At 40.7% G+C, this 21210-nt stretch overlaps 1 protein-coding gene across 7 annotated transcripts in view; it reads right to left on the reverse strand.

Annotated features, from left to right (window-relative positions):
- The window catches only part of pald1a (phosphatase domain containing paladin 1a), a 39596-nt gene that overhangs the window by 13489 nt on the left and 4897 nt on the right, over nt 1-21210 (reverse strand). For 4 of the 7 annotated variants that reach the window (XM_026315449.1, XM_026315451.1, XM_026315450.2 and 1 more), the window contains exons 2-18: nt 17216-17410; nt 16937-17039; nt 15950-16129; nt 15309-15473; nt 15056-15216; nt 14392-14467; nt 13389-13543; nt 13157-13253; nt 12964-13068; nt 12566-12661; nt 12333-12467; nt 11962-12078; nt 11365-11544; nt 11040-11237; nt 10457-10597; nt 10264-10335; nt 8810-8950 (exon numbers count right to left, since the gene is read on the reverse strand). In XM_026315449.1, the coding sequence (XP_026171234.1) occupies nt 8810-8950; nt 10264-10335; nt 10457-10597; nt 11040-11237; nt 11365-11544; nt 11962-12078; nt 12333-12467; nt 12566-12661; nt 12964-13068; nt 13157-13253; nt 13389-13543; nt 14392-14467; nt 15056-15216; nt 15309-15473; nt 15950-16129; nt 16937-17039; nt 17216-17397 (2304 nt within the window). In that variant the 5' untranslated portion in view covers nt 17398-17410. Of the gene's footprint in view, nt 1-8809; nt 8951-10263; nt 10336-10456; nt 10598-11039; nt 11238-11364; nt 11545-11961; nt 12079-12332; nt 12468-12565; nt 12662-12963; nt 13069-13156; nt 13254-13388; nt 13544-14391; nt 14468-15055; nt 15217-15308; nt 15474-15949; nt 16130-16936; nt 17040-17215; nt 17411-19051; nt 19227-20481; nt 20581-21210 lie in introns of those variants that run through there. The other 3 variants (XM_026315446.2, XM_026315447.1, XM_026315452.2) reach the window with 3 other exon arrangements.

Raw genomic sequence — 21210 nt, forward strand, 5'->3', positions numbered from 1 at the left:
AGATGGCACTACAGACATCTGAGCACGGTGAATCTGCAGAGGCTGTCACTAAAAGAGCACTCCCTGATTGACGGCCAATTGGCATGAAAATATTAAGTTAGTCTTTCCACAATGCTGAGACTTATGAATGGACTATTGTCATGAATGTTCCTTTAAATTTGCCATGCTAATGTTTTTCCAAATTGACAGGTGAGGTTTATTTATGAAGAAAAGTAAAACAAGACCACTGGAAGGAGCAGCAGAGTTTAACCTGTGAACTGTGGCAGAAACGTGTTAAGGGTTGACCTTTGAGTGGGCTCATGTGTGTGAGCACTGAAATGAGTAGCTCACATTATGAAGAGGTTCGTCTGGTTGACATATGGTGCCAATTACCAGCTGATGGGGTTGCTAAAGTAAAAAGGCCAATCCATACCAGCCCTTCCCACCCAAGTTTGCACAAGCAGCCATTCATCAGACTCTACAAGAACACCTCCCACCCAAATCCTAAACCAAACCCCGACCTGTCTGGAGTGGACAGGCAGCCTACACATGGCTCATTAACTCAATGTGCAGACAACTCAAAGTCATGCATACATGCTGATTTTTCAGGAAGATTCATAACGTAGACCCAAACAAGGGGCCAACAATATTTGGAGCTACTTTCCACCCCCAAACTTGTTACCAAAGCTAACAGATGGCATATTTCAAGAGTTCATAACTTGAATGACAATGGGACAGTGTAAAAGATGATTAAATGAAATGGTGATAATGAATGTTTAAACGTAAGATGTCACTGTTTGTTCCCCTCTGTCCATTTCTGTCTCACAGACATAAATAAAACTAATTTCCCAAGTGACTCATCTTGGCATAACTTCGATCTGTTTTCAGATGCCACCACAGAGAGACTCACGATCTGTACGATTTCCATGTTAGGACATCTCAAACTCTGTAAGCCCTCAAACTTGGCTACACTTTAATCAAAGTAAGATGCATTTAGACTGGGCTGTAAAACTAAGCTGGGCTTTGACCTGAATGCTCAACAGCTGCAAACTGTGGATATTCATGTTAATGTATACATGCTTAGAAAGTTCAAATTAATAGGAAGTACGAAGAAAGCAGAGATTATGGGAAACTGACCTCATTTGACTCATAGCCATGTGTGGGTTCATGTTTAACAGATAATAAATCTTCACCTGTTCAATCTGGCAGGACATCTACCATGTTACAGTATTAATATCCATGTGGATGTTAGCTGGTTGTAAATGCCAACATTGTCAAAGTGCTGAACATGTTCGATGATGGAAATTTAGATATAAATTTGTGTATTTCAATTTTGCTTCTCATAGACTGTGAAATATAATTTTATCATAAATACTACAATTAGTTGTATTAAAGCCTTTGTCCAAGTGTGCTCATCACTCCAATACTGAAAGAGAAAAGTTTGTTGTATTTTCTTTTGGGTCCCATGTGCACCTAAGCAGCAGTGCGTGCATGTGTGCTTGTTTTTTATATTAAATGCAATTTTTGTGAATAGCTAACCATTCACTCACACTGTCTGCCAGAACTGCCAGTAGTAAAGTTCTGTATCATCTGTTTTTGAGCTCCAGAACTGACCTTTATAGATCAAGATGATGCTCAAAACGCCTTTATTTTATTATTTTTTTTTGAAGGAGCAGGGAAGTCATGTAGCAGCCAGTGAGAGGAAGGGATGGAGAAGCCTTTACGTTAATGGTTTCTACAGATTGTCTTTTTTCTTTTTCCAGTCACTCAGCCATACTGCACTGATTAAATCGAGTGACTGAGGTGGATGTTAGGGGCAAGCTGTGTTAGTCCACGTAATGTATATGCAGAGCTACCATCAACCCACCTTTATATTTAGCCAGAAACCTGAAAATAACAATAAACAAATGCAGCTCAAAGTCCAAATACTTTGACATGGCATCACAATCTGAATCTGAACAATTAATAGCTCCAGTCAAAGTCTCTTAAGACAAAAATCCCCCTCAAAAATAACCAAAAACTCATGGAACTTCAAGAATGTACTGTGTAATCAAAGCTCAATAAGCATTTGACTGGCAAAGACCATTTCTCAAACAAAGACACAAGCAAAAGTGCATCATATGTCTGGTGAGCGAAGATTACAAAAGCCACAGGAGGAGACAGGGCTCATCAACTTAGCCTACACACAGACTGGAATATCTGCCCACATTAACCACATGCATTATGGTACATTCTGTACGTGCACATGCCTGGCAATAGAGTACATGAAGACTCCCACTGTGAATCAATCATTTACTGGGCTATCAAAATATCTTGTGCATGCCAACTTAACTCTGGGGCATTAAAATGGCATGCCTGGAAGCCCAAACTACTCAGATCCTCAATATTTCAAAACCCACTGGAGTTCATCTATTCAAATTTGTACTTTTGGCCACAAATGACATTTTGTATTAAAAATGCATGCATTAAAATGCATGTTAACATATTAGCAAAACAAAGTTAGGATGTCAGTATGAACAAAGTGGAGCTCAAATACACCTGAGGCAGGAAAGTATAGCTGAGGCAAAGCTGGAGCCAAAAATAGAAATTGTTTTAAAATGAACTCACAATGAACCATACATGCTTGTTATTTTTGTGCCCATTTTTCTGTCACTACTTTTATTATTCCCTGACAGAAGTTGATCCACCTATTCTTAATCCCACAAACATAATGTCTGTTCCTAAATAACTGAAATGAAGTTGTTCTTTACACAGCAAGTGTTGCTGGAGTTTTAAGTTCCCACACTGACTCCCTTTCTCCATGTGCCGTGTTAGTGAGTGAACATGCGCCAGGAACCTCTACTTCAATTCACTCTGCCACCGCCCTCAGACCAAACACAGTTGTTTGCCCATGTTAAAACATAATAGTTGTTTCTCCATTTTTCAGCATCCAATAATTTTCTGCTGTGTAACAATTCGACTTTCTTCAGTCTGATCACTGAGTCACAGAAACAGCAACACAGACACATCACCACCTGAGCAGCTGCCTTTGTGGGTCAATGGAATATGTTTGAACCATGAACGTGTTTCATATTCACATATAATATATGCAGTGCATGTTGAGTCTGAATGCCAGCACATATAAAATGTGTGTCATCATGATGATTAGTTCCAAGAGTGAAACAATGCAGACAGAAGTCATGGTGTGCTGTGTTGTTAGCTCCTTGCTGACTGTGTGAGTTGTTGGTATGTTGGGAACAGTTATGGTGTCATTAACATGGGATTTATCTGTTGCTCAAATGTCCTTGCATATGAAAAATGGCTTTCCTGCTGAGGCAGTGTGAAAGTGCAGCTCCTGGAACAACTAAACCCCATCATGACTTCTGCATATTCACATGGTTGGCATTCAAGTCATTCCGGCACAGGGATTGTGTTCCCACAGGTAGCTAGTGTTAATGCTTAAGACAAAAAAAGGTAGACCCTTTCTTGGTTAAATAATTTAGGGCTTAGCAGGCTCTGACAAATACTTGACCACAGCATCTTGGACTTAAATACTCATGCATGGTTTGAGAGGTACGTTATTCTTGGTCTGTGGGCTTGGGGATACGATAGGTTTAGTGTGTGGAGGTAGGAAATGGCAACTGTTCTGTGCAGCATCCAGTTAGGTCTGAAACGTTGTCCTGGGGCCATGAGGGAGGTCAAAGCAAAGGGCAGGCCAAGGCAGTTCAGTTATTTAGGGTAGAATGGGATAGACTAGACGGCAAACACAACATATTCTGAGTAGTTACCATGTAGACAGGGAGGCAGAGCATAAGACCTTGATCCCTTTCAGGGAAGGTGTGAAATAAACACACAATATAAAAACAGCAGCAGCCTTTGGCAGTGGCTGCAGGCTAATAGAGTATTTTGCACTGCATTGCAGAATAACTCTCATTTGTATTTGCAGTGGCTGCTGTGCAGCAAAAGATTATTTATACATTAAAGCAAGATAATATGACTGTTTCTGAACAGCAGGAACAATTAGAAGACACAATGAGGAGACACATTAACAAAACACGAATCTTCAATACACATAATCTTCTGTAACCCAGTTGTTGGGAAACTGAATTAGTAATGTCTGGTTTATAGCAATTGCTGGTCTGCAGCAAATAGCCTGAGATTATGCAACACCGCATTCTATTGGTTTTCATCTGAAAGATGGAGAGAATTTATTACTGAAAATGTTACAAGGATTTGCTATTTGAAGGCTTGTGTAAACATGCTTATTAAGGACGCTAAAAAGGTTGCTAACTATCACATCCTTGTTAACACTACAGTAGGTGATGTTTTTAAGACTATATAACTGAATGAAATGTCTCCCTACAGCTTTTTAGCAGCCTTCAGTCGTCCATTATTTCTGTTGGCTGATAAAAACAGAAACCACGCTGGGTCATATAAAACGACGGGCAGCTGCTCCCAGGACTCACACAGTCCTCAACACTACACAATGCTACCTGCCCAGTGTGAAACTGTAGCTGAAATAAACAGGTGGCTGGTGGGATAAATGAAATATCTGACCACACAGAGAAAGATATTTTTCTCATGGATTGGTGGACCAACCCAGGACTAAAATATTAAGAAATTTTGATTTTAAAAAACAGCAGGTGTTTGTATTTTTACTCTATAATAGATATGAAATCATCCAAGCATAAATCACTAAATGGAGCTTAAAAACAAATAAAATTACTCAGATGAGCACCAGAACTCACAAGTTCTGATTGTAGAGTGTTGTAATGTCGAAAACAACAGTTTAATTACAGCTGGTGGAGTGCATGCTGGTTCTGGGGGTAAATGGGTGAACTGGAGCTAAAGAGTACAAAGTGATTAAGCAATTAAACTCTCAGCAAAGTCAGAATAATAAGCAGTTTATATAATAATTTATATTATAACTTATATAATAATATAATAATAAATAACAGTTTATTTCTGAATAGTTGTTCTGATGTCACAGTGAACCAGGTGATTTCACTGATTAGGTCCCCTTTTTTTATTTATTTAGTTTTTTTTTAAATAAAGATCTGCTAATCAGTGAAATTACATGGTGTAGCATATGGCTTGAAAAAAAAAAAAACTGCATATACTCATCCATCCACAGAACATGAATGGAGTGTGATTGGCCTGGACTGAAAAGAGATCATCCAAATATTCAATTCTGTCCTGTCAGATAACCACTAAGAGCCTGTTATTTTTCTGCTGCACATGTACAGCCAACTCTACAGACACTAAACAAAACATCATTAACAGAAAAACATGAGGTTAGAATCAATGTTACAGGTGAATGCAGCAGGCCTCTCGTGAATCATCAGTATTAAAGTCACATCTGAAGTAATTTAGAGCTGCGGAAACTCCCTTAAAATAAATGAGCTCCTGAATAACAACTGACTTGTAGCAGCTGCATATCCTCATCCATACAACAGTATAACAACTCCCTGCTCTCTGGACCCTGCACAAAGAGACAGCATTATCCATGTGCACATAACTCAGCTGGTTGCACCTGCTCAGATGGGATTTGGTCAAAATAAGTCATTTTGTAGACAGCCACACCAAATAGCACTATTGGTGTTGGCATGTGAGAGGCTGGAAATTCTGAATAAAAACAACAATCTCTGGCTCTCCCACATTCCTCCCTCCCACCAGGCGCTGGATCTAAATAAGGGCCTCTTTTAAGCAGTCAACTCACACCTCAGGGAAGAAGAACCTGTCTCTGGTTCAGGTGGGTTTATTTTTTGCCAATATTTTCTTTGGCTATTACCAAGTGCACTTTGTAATCGGCCACTTATGTCAATGACTATTAGCAAGATAGGCAAGATTAAAGTGCAAAACTGTGAATTACAGCACTAATTTCAAAGTGCACAGTCTGGCATGTTAACCTTAGAGCAGGTCTGTCTTCCTTTCACCACGTTTTCCCTCAATCTCATGTTCTTCCTTTTTTGTATAATTAATCAGGCTGTCAGGGCTGTGGTGGTCCCCTGAACCTTTGCAAACGTGGAGTGTTTGGCTCACATTGCTCCTTCTTCTTTCCTAAAGATGTCCACTACCTTCCCTCAAGAAAACCTGCTCACAGCATTCTCCCCTTTCTGAAAATATTTTTCCACTGCCCCCTCCAAACCATGAGGGCCTTTTATTCGACACACAGACTCAGTATGACTTGCCACTCATTCACTCTTGCTCACTGCCTGGGTGAAGAAAGCATTCAAATAAAAAAAAAGGAAAAAAAGTGACTCAGGAAATAAAAAAATTACCAAAACTCTCATCCAACTAAAAAAAAAATGAGGATTTGGACTTTTGAGATTGTCAGATTGGACAGTCTTCATTTCAACAGCTTTCTTTGCTTTGCTTTAATACCCCATTGCTGGGTGGAAGCCAGTGATCTTCAGTGGTCACTTTCTGCATGGCGGGTGTGAGGAGGCAGGCAAATGTTTGTGGAAATGGGAGCTTTTGTGCTGGTAGGAAATTAGGATAACGTACACCCCTTTTACACTGCACACTTAAGGTGGGATTTTTCTGCCAATCTGATGCCACGCTGTATAAAACGTGAGCGAGAGCGGGGGCAGAGGACTGTGACATTTTGATTCTGTGTGATCTTTGGACACGGTGCCAGGAGACTTAAACTAAACCTGAGTTATGCCATAAACGTGCAGGACAAGCAAAAGGACATGACCCCTCTGTTCTGATATTGTTGTTTTCAAAGCAACAACGTTTGCTTTGTATTCCTAATGTATGTTATGATTCACGCACAATGCCATGTTAAACATTACATCTCTAATACTGTGACATCATTTTTTTCTTTAGTTCAGTACAAATAGATAAGAAGGCCAACCTAACGCCAACAAGGTGGAATCTGTCTGAAAACAGATGCAGGTAGATGATAAAAAGGAAAAGCAAAAACACTGAGAGGGGTCAGAGACGTACATTAATAGATTGTCAAGATGTTAGTGCATCAAATGAGAAGCATGTTACCAGCCCCAGGTAACTGATTCCTGTACAGTAGACAGGAGGAGGAGGAAGAAGTATCCGCTCTGCTGCATTGGCCCTGATGTAAAGAGGATGGATCTGCAATGTGGGGTCATGCCTGGTCGACAGCAAGGATTTACAGGCCCTTCAAAAAGTTCCCCCCATCCCTCAAAAGCCCCACCCACCCGACCTCCCTCCCCACCCCCTTCCTTGCCCCCCTTCCCAGGCCCCTCTGGGAACTGGCGGAGGGTTCAGGTCCCAGAGTAAATATATTTTTTTCCTCTATCAAAGACACATTTTCCAACCACTGTCAAAGAGGAGGAGGGTGGGCTACGAGAAGAGAGAGCATGGGGATGAAATTTTTCCTCTCTTCTCCCCCACCCCCCTTGCTCCCCCTTTCTTGTCTGCTGCTGCCTGCTGGGTTTAAGCAACATCTGGCGCTGTTTATCACCTGGTCTACTGGTTTAGGCGGGAGGGGAAAGGCTGGAAGGGGGAACATAGTGCCAACTGAGGTTCACTGTTGAAGGGTTAAAAGAGATTTATCACAAACTCGCTCCTTTTTCTGTCACTGTGGTCCACAAGACACAATGCAAACTGTGAGGAAGCACAACTCATGGGCCAACTACAGTAGTCACCATTGTTAAAAAGTCAAAACTGAACTAGAGAGTCAGTTACAACAAACAAAATCTCCAAAAGGTCCAATGTGTTCATTACTGATAGGAATAATGGCCACCACTACAAAAATAAGAACTAAACTGTAACCAAAATGATCTTTTTGAACTCTGGTATCTGCATTTTACAGTATATATTCATAAAAAACAGTGACAATGTTTTCTTTTTAAAGTGTACCTGGTTGATTTTAAAGGAGTCTAATAGGGAGAGTTTTGCTGGAGCCTGGCATCAGAAAGTGACAGACAGAGAGCGAACATAGGCGAAAGAGTTCATGGGACAATGAAGCCCATTGATACGGTGGAGACAGCACCGGGTGCCGCCAGTGCACTGAAGACGGCTGACGGTGCACAGAGGCACAGTGATTACAGTCTGAATTACAAATGGCTAAAACAGAGCCATGGGCCTGCAGAGGCCACAGCACCCAGAGACCCTAGTGTAAATAGGTCTTTAAAACCCCACTATAAGCTAAATGCTTTTTATGGCTTGTTTAAGTAGAGATGTTTTGCCTGTTTTATTCAGGAAATCCAATAAGTTCAGCTGATCAGTGAATCTGAGATTAAAAGGCATTCAATGGAGACAGCATGTTATTAAATACTACTACTTAAAACATGAACAGAACAAAATATTAAAACTTCAAGAGGTCAAGCCTCAACATCCCACAAGTATGCATGTCTTTTCCTTTCACTCTTTTCCATTAAGTCCCAAAGTAATTCCATCATGTGCTAGAGATAACATATGATCATTATTTTTCCACGCTACACGACTTGTGCCTACTGGCCACTGGATCCCTTTCATTCATGTCTCTGTGAGCCAGGCTTTGGCTGAAAAAGACAGTGAAACAAGTTTGCGTTGCCATCTACAGGGCTCAGGTGAAACTGCATGTGAAGTGTCCCAACATGAAGAAAACAGATTCATATTTCTGATAAGATTTACTCCCTTGAGACAAAAATCACAATCACCCAAACAACAATTCAGACAGGAGGTTCAGAGCAATGTGTGATGATGCAGTTAACCAAACAACTGTTTGCCCTTAATCTACGACATGCAACTAATGAATAGTTTCTCCCTTTTTTGTTTGCAGTGCTCTCAGACTGTAAATCCACCTGTTTAAGATCTCTTTTGAATATACTGTCAATTAACTGTCGTCTACCTTTAGGACCAATTAGTGATTACTCTTGTGGTGTACCTGTCTGTACGTGCTGATGATGATCTCCCTCAGATGGTAGTGCATGGGGGTCATAGTCTCGCTGACAGAGTCCAAGGCCATGTCAACCTCTCTCTTCATCCTGTAGCCATCAGGGAGCAGACGCACCAGCTGCATCACGACCTGGACACCAGAAAACATCAGACAGTGAAACAACTTTATTCTTCCACAAATGATTCAAAAATGTTTCTGACATTGTGACAACAACAAACAAACAACAACAACACTAGGTTTAGCACATCTGCCCGAGGTCGGCATAAAAGCTGAAACTGACTGTTTATTTTTTATTTTGGACAATGTCGTTTCAGCTGTTTTCATATAAGATTCCTTGTGCTGAGACAAATGTATCAACTGTTTCCATGGTCAATAAGTTGGAGGTCAATCAACTTCCAATCTCATCTTCTGAAATGTTTTTTGTCTTTTTAATAATCTATACAGAACTACTAGTTGATTATAATAACTAGTCAAAGCTTCTGTCTCCTGTTGATAAGAGCTGACTAAAAGACAACTACTGTTCCTGATACTATTGCAATATTGTTGCAAGTGTGTGTGGGTATGTTCATTTAGTGTTGACCTGACCTGAGCACATTAAGTGGTATGCTAAATATATCTTGGTACTGATTTTCAGAGGATTACCTAACGTTACATTATGATCACACCAGGAGTTTCTCCATATCACCAGGAGAAGATTATCTAACACTACACCAGTTTCTCTGTCACATAATACTTTGGACCTTACAGCCATAGCAACATCTTTTTTGGCAGATAAGGCAACAGACAACATCACACATCCTTCAGAGGCTGAATTGGACGCAGGCAAGGTCTCCATGGCGACCACTCTGTATCCCAGAAACTCTGGTGGCAGTGCTGCTGTGACTGGCATGCGGCATTGTGTGCCTGCAGAGTGTGGCCTCTTTTTGAGTGTCTGTGTTTACAGTGCTAAAAACATAGGCAGCAGGTTCCAACCACTGATTCATTGCCACAACTGTGAATCCAGAAAAACACTCAGTGGCTTCAATTCACACACATTATTCAGACCAGAGGAGAAAAGCTGTGGCTTCTGGCTTTTCTGGCTCAACAACTTCAGTCACAGGTGCAAACTGAGAAGTTTGAAAGCCTTGCACTTTCCTTACAATGAAGTTAGGGTAAGTGACAAGTTACATGTTTAAAGTTCTGCAGTTCTCTTTGTTTTACTTTATCACTAAGGTGATAAAATAAAACTGTTTTAAGTACACAACAGAAATTTAAGGTTCATCAACAGAGAGTTAAAGGGCTGAAAAGTTAAAGTGTCTGTTCTTGTGAGAAATAGTCATTTTCCATCCATCAGCCACTTTATATAATTGTCACTATAGTTAAAATCAAGTCAAAAATGGAGACACTTTTCATACATTTCCAAATTGCAAAAGTCACTAAAATAGTTTTTAAAGTGTTCATACCTCAAATTCTCCTTTTGTGTACTTTGCATCAGGAACGCTCACAATCTCATCATCTGCAAACTCTGGAAAACCCTGCAGGTGGAAGACATGGTTATGTATTATTTTTCATACATTTCTGCCATAGTTTAGATAAAGTGGTATTAAACACTGACAAGTTTAATGAACATGGAGAAAACTTAAGGAAGCAGATTACATTAAAGTGCCACAGGGTCAGAACTGCGATGACCATGGCAGTCGTGGTCCGGCCTTTGCCATTGGGGCAGTTAAAGATGAAGGCTGAGTGGGAGTCCTCAGCCAAGGCACTCTTCATGGCCTCCAACAGCTTATCAAGATCCTGAGAACAAGAACATCCCCACACAGAGTTCAGTCTTTACTTTACACAATCTTTTTTTTTTTTTTTTACTTAAATATATTTTCATCTGAACAGCTATCATAAATATTCCATAAAATAAATGCAATTAATGCTAAATCATATTGATCCAAACCGATTCCCAAATTTCTATTTAGATACACATTTCAATAGAAATCTACAAAGTGAATGAATAACAATGAAGAAAATGATAAAGGTGAGTGGTTTTGAAAAAATGTGCAAAACAGAGATCAGATTTTATTGTTGTTGTAAATGAAAACCTCAGTACAACAGGAACATTCTTTACCACTAGAGGGAGCAGAAGGATTATTCTACAAATGGCTTCATCTGAAACCTATATACCATTTCTGCACTATATGCCTGCATGTTTGTGCATAGTATGCAGCTTGGCTATTTCCATCATTACCTCCTCTCTGGGTGCGCTGCAGTCTGGGAGAGGGATTCGTTTGTAGACAAGGCCCTGATGGGCGTTTTTGTGCTGGTTGAAAATTTCCTGCACTGTCAAGCAGCTTTTAAACATCATCATCTGTTTCTCCTTCTCCAGCTTCACCTCCAGCCACTTCTGAGCTTGCAGGATCTCCTCCTTCAGAGATGTCTCCATTTTCTGTATGAGAGAACTTTTACTTTAACTGAACTAAAGCTTGTGATAGTAACTGCTGCAGGCATTCTTGAGTATTAATTTGATTGTAACAGTCCTAAAAAGCATCTAAAAAGTGTCATTTTTACTCTACCTCTATTAGTTGTGGGTCAGATGATGGGATGGAAATGTGCTGGTCCAGACATGAGAGCTCCCTTGGTGTGAAAATCTGGCCATTTCCTTCTAACACCAGCTCTTCCTGCAGGTTCACCCACAGCACATGGCTGTGCTTCCTCTTTTCATCTGTTAAATGGGCCAAAACTGCACCGGTAGCCTGCATAAAGCAAATTCATAATTAGATAACAAGATGCTGGAAGAAGTCTGGCTTGAGCATCCTGAGCTATGAGTCTCCAAAAAAACAATCATTCCTCTGAGTCTGTACTCATGAATATTCATGGCTACAGTGGTGCATAACAGTGATGATTAAAAGTTATTCTGTGCTAAGGGACAGATGCCAAGTAAGTATCTGAAAAATATACACTGCAGGCTTTCTCTTTGTAAGACAACTGCAATGCCTAATCAATAAATTACTTAGAGACGTTTTACAAATACACCCTGTCTGGGGCTGGAAGTGGTAATCAAAGTAAACAGTGGAAATCTTTAATCACTTTTTTATCCTTATTGATTATGTGACAGAGTACATAAGAGCTTTTGTATTGATTTGATGAGAGTTTGAAAGTTTCTGTTGCACCTCTGACGTTGGCTGAGCCACCCCATAAATGGGCATCTTGGGAACTCGTCTGAAGTTGACTGCCTTCATCTCCTTCACTGTGCCGAGAACATCAGGAGCCAAGTACTCCTCAGCAACCTGTGCAGACACACGCAGTTCTAGATTACTCATAACATATAATACATAGAAGATCGGAAGCTACAGATACCACAATTATGTGAGAACATCAGGACAGATTTTATAATATTAAAGAGTACAAAAATACTGATAAAGCTCGCCACATGATTTCACAGTAGCAAAATTCATATATGTCCTGCATGACATGATTGCACACACACATATATAATCAAAATTCTATCATCAAACTGAATGTGAGCTGGATTTTGGCTCACCAAGATGCGGGCTCCTTTGGTGACCAGCTTTGGTGGGGCTGACAGCTCTGATAGGTCCATGCAGGCCAGCAGCCTGTAGAGCCATGCATGGCAGCACATCCACTGACTGAAGTTGGATACAAAGGCAAGAGGATACTGCAAAATGCAACACTGAGTTAAAACTCAGATTATTTACATTAAGTGCAAACTGTTGTGTGAATAAAGAAGTTTACACTGAAAAAAACAAAATGTACCTGTTCATGAAGGTATGCATTAAAAACAATTAAGTAGAAGTAACGCTCCAAGCTCTGCATGGTTCTGTTGAGAAAGTAGTCTTTGGTACTGCTTCCCTGAAGAACAATCAAAAGATTGAATATTTATATATAGTGTCATCACATCTAAATTTGCATTAAAGATCCTGATTCCTTGACAGACAAGAAAATGATGTTACAGTTTCAGCCCTCTAATGTTATTTCTTAAGCTCTTCCATTAGCTCTTCTGGACTATTTCTGAAGTATTCACCCACACTGATAAGAACATTTTACACATCATCATCTTTGATTACTGTCTCACTGTTGCTTTATTTAGCAGCAGAGGTCTTTGCAAGTTAAGGCTGCTGTTGCTGTTGTCACCCAAAACAATTAGCACTAACCTGAATTTGATAATCTTCTCCAATCCCTTCCAGCTTATTCTTGTTCTCATATATTGCTTCTTTTATGTTATGCATTTCTGAACACAGGGTGATAGCCTGGTCGACCTGTCAGATGAAACAAAATATTATCAACATGTGTTACCACTTTACAATTCACAATTTACAGTCCATCAGAGTTAAGTATTTGCTTTACCTCTTCCATGACTTGCTGTCCATTAGGCAGCTTGTTGATCAGAGACTGGATGACCTTGAACACTGGTTTGGGTTCTGAAGCTGCAGCCTCCTCAGTTCTGCAAAACAAAGCAAAGAGGATCAACTGCAATCTTACCTAACATCCAAAAAAGCTGCATCATTAGCCTGTATTATTATAGCATGTGATGAAGTCATTCTCCATTTTCAAGATGTATGTGATGCCAAGTCCTTACTGAGGCGGTGTTTGTAAATCTCCCCTTAGGTGATTCATGACCAGTGTCCCCAGGATCATGGCTAGGTTGGTGCGGCCAACTCCCACCTGGCAGCTGAAGAGCAGCGCCGGCAGTGGCCGGGAGGCAGCATGGCCCAGAGACAAGCTGGGACTCTCCTGAAAAAGAGAGCAAGTACAGTATTGGGGAGAAAGTGTTAGTGATGCTCAATTCCACTTTAAAACACCTAACTGAGATGAATGCTCTCATATCAATTTAGTTTTAGTGGTCTTCAGGTCAAAACACATTCAATTAGGTTAAAAAATAAACTTTCAGCACAGCTTGCAGCTTTCGAATATATTTTTACCAACTTAAATATTTATCATTTTGGAAATATTTCAGGTGAGATACAGAAACCTGTTTTTTTAAGCCTTTTTAAACCACAGAAATGGGAAGTGACAAATGAAAGGAATGGAAAGATCTTTAAAAAAGGCAGACTTTAGAGGGAGAATATCGTAACTAAGGATGACGACAAGAAATGTTCTGAGATGGCAGGACTGAAAAATCTGATCTGAACACTGTTTAAAAGGGAGCCTCTTTCCAACCACAGGGAACTGGACCGGCTGCTGCAAGTCAATCCATAAAAGGGCAAAACAAGAAGAAAAGAACATCCTGTGTGAGTGAAGGGCAGGACAGAAACCAGGCAGAGCAGATGACCGGACAACGGAGCAGACATTAGGTAGGTATAAGCCGCAGGTTTTCTGTGTTTTGTTTGAATAGCTCTCACACTTATTAGTGATTGATTGCACAGACAGGACAGATTCAAAAAGCCAAATGTGCATTAAAAAAAATGTTACTCTGACCTTCTAACCACCTCAGTGAGAAAGTCCAGACACCCTCCAATATTCCAACCATTAATAACTTTAATGGTACATCAAAAGACAATCCCAACAATAAAAGCAGATCCAAAAAAGGTCTATTAAATTGGTGGACTTATACCGTGATTGGCGTTTTTACACGAACTTACTCTGAGTATGTTAACAAATGTATCGAAGTCCTCTTCCAATGGTGCTCCCTCCATTGGCAGTGGTAATCTGTAGTACCTGCAGTAAAACAGATTATTACACAGGGTAGAACCTGCACATATAATGTGTCAGTGCTGCCCTTATATAGATCACAACCTCAATAACCGTGACAGCTAGCCTTGTTTGTGGTGTTTACTAATCTCATGAGGAACCACACCTCCTCCCAATGGGAGTGATCTGAATCATGAGATCATTAAATGTTCTACACTCACCACCTGCACTTTCAAACTAAAACATCCTGCTTCTTTCTTCTGACTATAAAAAGAGTCAGGGACGAGGCTCCAGTGCACTCCTCAGGGGATAATATATTCTCTTACCCTGGAAATGTCACAGGCAGCTCGTGACAACTTAATAAAGCTGACTCTGCTGATCTGATTGCAAACAGGATGCTGAGATCTTTTTTTACACCCCCTTTCTTCTGAAAAAAAGCAAGGCAACGGTATTTGCACAAACAAGCACCGTCTGCGACAGGTTATAAATAGTGGCGGTTATAAACGGATTATACATTTACATGAACAGACGCACATACAGTAACATATTCTACTCCATCTAAACTGACGTGTGCGCTGAGTAGCTACGTCCTAATAAAGGAAGAATGCAAACAACCTGTAGGTTGGCATGGTGAACATGGGTCTCTTATAGACCTCTTCAGTCATGTGGATGTCCTCTTCACAGGTGATAGAGACCTTCTGTGGCTCATCTTTAAAGTGCTCGATGTCGTTATAGACGTAGAAGATGTTTTCATTGAGCTTGGCGAAGTCATGGAGCTGTGGAGTATAGTATACTGCTATGAGCTATATACTGTGCCAAAAATCCAGCTTTGTCACATGCAGATGCTGAGCAAGTGTGTGTTCATCACCTCCTTCCTTATGGTGAGCTCCAGGCTCTCCACCAGCTCCTCCTTTTTTAGGCCATGAAGGTTCTCATGTAGGTTTTCCTTCCTCCTGGGTGTGTATGGAACAAAGTCGTCATCCTTGTGCAGGAAAACCACTGGCTCCTCTCTTACACAGAAGAATATAATTTCCTGTTTGCAAAAGCACAGCAAGATAGGGTTCAAATAATAGGTTTTTAAAGTAAATGATCGTTGCCTTCAACCAACTACATCACTTCCAAGAGACACTGGAAAAAATCTGTTGTCACATGACATGCAGCCCATGAGTAAGAAGTTTCAGAGAGGCCTGATGTATAATTTTGTCATTTTCATTTCAATTACGGTCAGTTTCTAGCTGCTGTAAGCAAAGAGATTCATTTTCCACTGGTACAAATGACCACAATTTTCTGTTTGCTCAGGCCTACAATTCAGCCACAGCCTCCACTGAGCACTTGACTCCTCAAATATTTACAGAGAACATGACTAGAAAGAGGCCAGGCAGAGTTGCACAGGGAAAATAAAAACTACCAGAGAACCTTTTAACCATCTATGTAAGCTTAAGTGTCTGGTTCCACCATTCTGCTGGTAATAATATGAATATTTAAAAAAAAAAAAAAACTAACAGTGACCTCATGTCCTTGTGCCTGGAGCCTCTGGAGAACCTGTCTGAAGCCATTCAGACTCGGCTGACCCATGCCATACAGTGGGAAGGATCCCTTGACTTGGCGGAAGTTGGGTGCTCCATAGCTGCCCGTGGTATTCAGGACATCTGCCTTGCTGTACACATCCTGAACCATGAAGTACTCCTCCTAGAAACACAAAGTAACGATCACCTGGAATTATCTGAGAGCATGACCCTGACATGTTTAAACTTTTCTCAGGCTTCTACTCCAGCTTTTATTAGCATTTGTAAATTCAGCAGAGAAAATACATCAACACTAATTTGGTCAGATAAATCTGAAAATGGTGTTTACAAGTGGAAATGACTTGTACCCTCACATGCATTTTACCATTCTACTGAAACATCAAAAATGTCTACATCTCTTAGTCTTCCTCCACTTTCTGTTGCAAAAATGGTCACAGTCTGGCTATTCTGTTTTCAACCAACCAAACAGATTCAGTCAGGGATTTGTAAAGACTGTTAAGAGGTGGAGATCATAAAAAGCTGACTTTTTAACATTTCTAACGAGCAGGCAGATTTAACTGTTCCAGCAAAAAAACTTTACACATGTCCACACACCCTGTTTTGATTGTGGAAGACCTAAACACAGGACAAATAGTAGATTTATTCAAATGCTTTTTCTGGAGGTGGAACTACTGAAATAGCCATACTCGTAAATAGAAGCTGTGGGTTAACACTGACAAAACACTGAGGCCTCAACGGCCACAGCAGAGGTGACAGAGCAGATCAAAGCCCTGATGGGAGGGTGACAACATTTCTATTTCAATGGTTGCCTCACGTCATAAAACAGTGCATGACAATGTTCCTACACCAATCTGCTATTTGGACATGTGAATGTGAAAAGGGCAGACAAAAAGACAGGTGAGATCATTCCAGCTCTTACTATGACAGTCTGGTGATTTCTTGCAGCTAAGAGGTTTGTGCTCCAGCTTACCTGCACCAGGTAGTGCTCGGGCATAGTGTCTGATATCCGACCAACTTTGTAGTTGGTCTTGAGGATGTCATCATGAATCTGAAATTCCTGTCTGCAGTTATATCTGTAAAACAGATATAATTCAATTCAATTATCAGCTAATGTTTGCCAGCCTGGATTGACAAATGAGTTGAGCACCAGGGGCAAACCCTTGAGCTGCAGGGGCGGGGGGGGGGGCCCGCCGTGATCAAAGAGGTTTAACACCCATTTGTGAGAACGCAAATTCAGGGAGGGACTTACGTGATGACGACAGGTGCGACTTTGTTGGTGATAATGGACTTGGCCTTGTTGTGGATACTGACTGTCGGAAAGGGGCTCATGCTAAGAGACTGCCTGCTGTCGGCCATCCCGTTGCCATGGACACTTTCAAGCGGCGACGCTACGGAAACAGGCTGTGGTGCGGCACTGGCAGTTGTACCCATGCTCCGCGAGCAGCTGTGAATGACATCGCAGTGGACTCAGAAACAGGAAGCAAACACACTCGCACACCTACAAACACAAAAGCCTGCACACAGTGGCAACAAATCCAGTATGAGTGGGAAGTGTCACTACTTTTAGATGTGTTTAAGGTGCGAAAATCATGTCTCAATCTTTAAGACTGTGAATAAGGGAGAAAACAACTTACATTTTATAAATAACATAAAGACATTTTTGAAATAACCTACTGTTTTTTCATTTTAAAACACATTTTTAAGGATTTATGCAGAGAATAAAGCCTACAGACTTTTCTCTAACACTTTAACATTACATAGCAGGCTGTTTTTGGCTAGGTTTTAAAGTAGTTCTGCACTTGAGGTAATAAGATTATTCGCTTTCTTGCCAAAAAGATAAATGAGAAGATCAATAACATTTTCATATCCAAATGATAAATAGCCACAGCCGGCAGCTGATTAACATATCTTCATATATAAGGACCAGAAATATCAAGTGCACTTCATTTAAGCTACTGTAAAACCTACTATTTACTTTAAGTTAGAGGGGCCAGTAGGTAGATTTTTTAAAATAAAAATCTAAAGTCAGGCAAGTTTCTCTTGAAACACTCGAAATACTGTAAAACTCATCCTGCTATCATTTTTTTTATTTAACGCATGAAAACAGTACTAAAAGTCTCTGTATCACAAATGCAAAAAAAAAACAAAAAACTGAGCAGGAGTAGGTTTGTGAGTATTTTAAGGTTTAGCTGATAACTCATGAAATCCTCAGTAGCACCCAACATACATAAATTTCATATCTCAATTTGAATCATGCTACTGGGCGATAAGAGTCGAGTGTGACATTATGTATAGTTTTATCATACAGCTTGATACAGAGCACTCAGACCACCACATGAGCCAGCCGCAGGTTTCAAGCAAACTTCCTTCCCTCTGAATAAACAGTGAGCTCTGCAGGCAGCCTTGCAGATAAACAAACAAGTCTTATGACAAGTTAACACACAGTATCAGGGGTAACCTTACTCATAAGCATCACTTTTAACATGCAGCTGGTCAATCCATTATCACAGTGCGAGACACATATCAGTGGTATGGAAGAGTTTTCTAATACCACCTGAGCTCTAGGCACCTCTGGGTGACCTCCAGCATTGAATAAAGTGAACTCTTATTATACAGAGAAGCTCTGTGGAGAAAGAAGTGCCCGGGTGCTCTCCTCTTTGTTGCGTCTGGAGCTGAGTGGGCAGGTCAACCTTGTACTCAATGACCTTTTGATTTGGTAGAGAGAGTCACTTCCATCAGGTGAGGATGACAAATTTGTAACTTTGTCTGCTGGCAGGGTTAAAACTACACAAACAGTCTAAAATGTTTTCTATGGCTTGACTTGAATAACTGTATAATTGTAGTAAATATGCAACAATTGAATAACTGCAAAGTAAAAGACCCTAATAGTAAAAAGAGGCAGAAATTCTACTCAAGTTCCATAAATGGAAGCTAAGCTTTCAAAAATACTGTGCCCAAATCTATTTAAGTCCTCACCGCATAGTGCGCATACCAAAGCATTTCTGTTGCCATAAACTTGAAAGACTACCACAAAAAACTAAAAACCCTCCATACTGCAACAAGCCAGCAAAATCTGACATCTTACACATAAGATGAAGCGGGATCTGCACTTCCAGCCCTTTTTTCTGCCGCTTGTTTTCCGCCATGGTCTAAAGGTTTGTGAGAACTTGGCATCACATCCAAAAAGAAATCTTACTCCTCTGAATCACCTCGCCCACCCCCAGTCGGTGGGAAACACCACAAGCGGGATCTCAAAGTAACCAGCTGCTTGGCACTGGGCAAGAACGTCTGGTGTTCAAGCTTCCAGACAGCGTCCACTTTGTCCCATCCCTTGCCTGATGTTGGGGAGTAGATTCATGCAACAGACTCAAGTCTCCACGGACAGGACCGGGGAAAATAGTGGTACATCTGGCAGCCAGATGGCCACAGTTCAGCTCCATTTCACAGGGACAAGTTGTGCACAAAGACGACACAGCTAAATCCTGTACTGTACTGTAAGCATTGAAATGATAACTCAATGCACTGATGGAAAGAAAAGCAAAATCTGCAACAGTTTTTATTATTGATTGAAAAATTCATGAAGCAAAAATGTCTAATATTTTCTTGTCAAATGTCAGGGCGTGACATTTTGTCATGTTTCATGAAACTGTAGGTCTAATGTTTATGGTTATGGACTGTGTACGTAAATATGGCAGCAGAAGATCTGGAAATTTTGTGATGGTCGGTTTTCACAATTTTTAGCATTTAATATGCTAAACACATTACTGTGACCTCAAACACAAAATACTACCCTCAATACATCCATGATGAAAATGTTCGCATATTACTAAGATGATCTCATCACTCCACAGACATCTGACTTTTTCATCTGCTACATTTTTTCTGCAGAGCAGCAGAAGGTTCGGTGTCTAATGATAGAGGTTATTGTAGGCTATACAGATTGTAAAGCCGTTTGAGGCAAATTTGTAGGGTGTGAGATTTTGGGCTCCATAAACTTGAACTGAATCAAATTAACAGCAAATAAGATAAACCATGTCTTCTGCACTAAAATTACTTTATTCAGCTGAGTATATGACGTATGATAGAGTTGACATGTCTTCTTCTTGTCCTTGACTTCCCATTTAGACTAGAAAACAGATCATGCAGTCTTTGCATTCCTCACAGTAAACGGCATTTACAAAGCAAACCCTGTTGAATCTCTGTCACTTTAAGGACATTTAATGAATAGGTTTCCTTTACCCACCACCACAGTCATGCATGGTAATATCCATGTTCCTATGTGGCTCACTTGAGAGCTATAAAAACACTGTCAACAGATTCTCTCGTTATCCTCATCAACAGATAACTTCCTACGTCTTATTTAATGCGGTGTTATTTGTCTGAGTGTTAAATGAGTCCTGACTAAAGCTTAGTTTTTCCAAGCCTCCAAAAGAAAAGGCAACATTATTAAATCTGCAGCACATGCAGCAGCTTGCTCAGTAAAACAGGTAGATCAGAAACCCTCCACTGACCTACCTTCCAGCCATTCACCTCTGCTGCGAGACCATGGCGCGCACACATTCATATGGAAGTCCCTGCTACACACGAGCTCAGCTCATCAGCCACACAGACTTCAGCATGGGCAGGCTTGGTCTAGTGGGCAGGCAGCTGGGGTGGAGGCCTGAGTTTAAATAGCCCTCAGTCATAAACATCCTCCTCTAGAGCCAATCAAGGCAACTCATCAGAGAGCCTGTTTATCCCAAATGTCAGCCAGAGAGCTGTAGTACTGCTCATGAGGCAAAAAAAAACAAAAAAAAACAAAAAAGATAAATTCTGATTTCCTCTGACAACGTGGAACAACAATGTAAATAAACAGCCACACAAAAAGATTCTCGAGTTCACCTTTGTGTGTTTGTTTACGATACAACCAGCCAGGCCGTGTCATTCTGCACTATTATTTAAATTTACTGATGGCTCAGTAAGAATAGGACCATGGAAACTGGAATCTCCTGCCAGCCTATCAGCATTGCTCCATTCAGCGCTGCCCCATTTAAATTCAGCCGGTGTCCCAACTTTGCTGTAGCAACGTCTTCAGACAAAAGGGTCTGAGTGCAGACAGGAAAGAGCATGCAGCTGCAGGATGCATCTGCTGGTGGCCCTGAGGAAGGATGCAGAGCACTCTTCATTCACAAGAGATGCAGGGGTTCAAGAGAGATGGGTATCAATCTGTAACAGTGAGAAGATCTTTCAACGCAACTTCCCATA

This window comes from Mastacembelus armatus, chromosome 19 (genome assembly GCF_900324485.2).
Source record: "Mastacembelus armatus chromosome 19, fMasArm1.2, whole genome shotgun sequence".
Classification (NCBI taxonomy): Eukaryota; Metazoa; Chordata; class Actinopteri; order Synbranchiformes; family Mastacembelidae; genus Mastacembelus; species Mastacembelus armatus.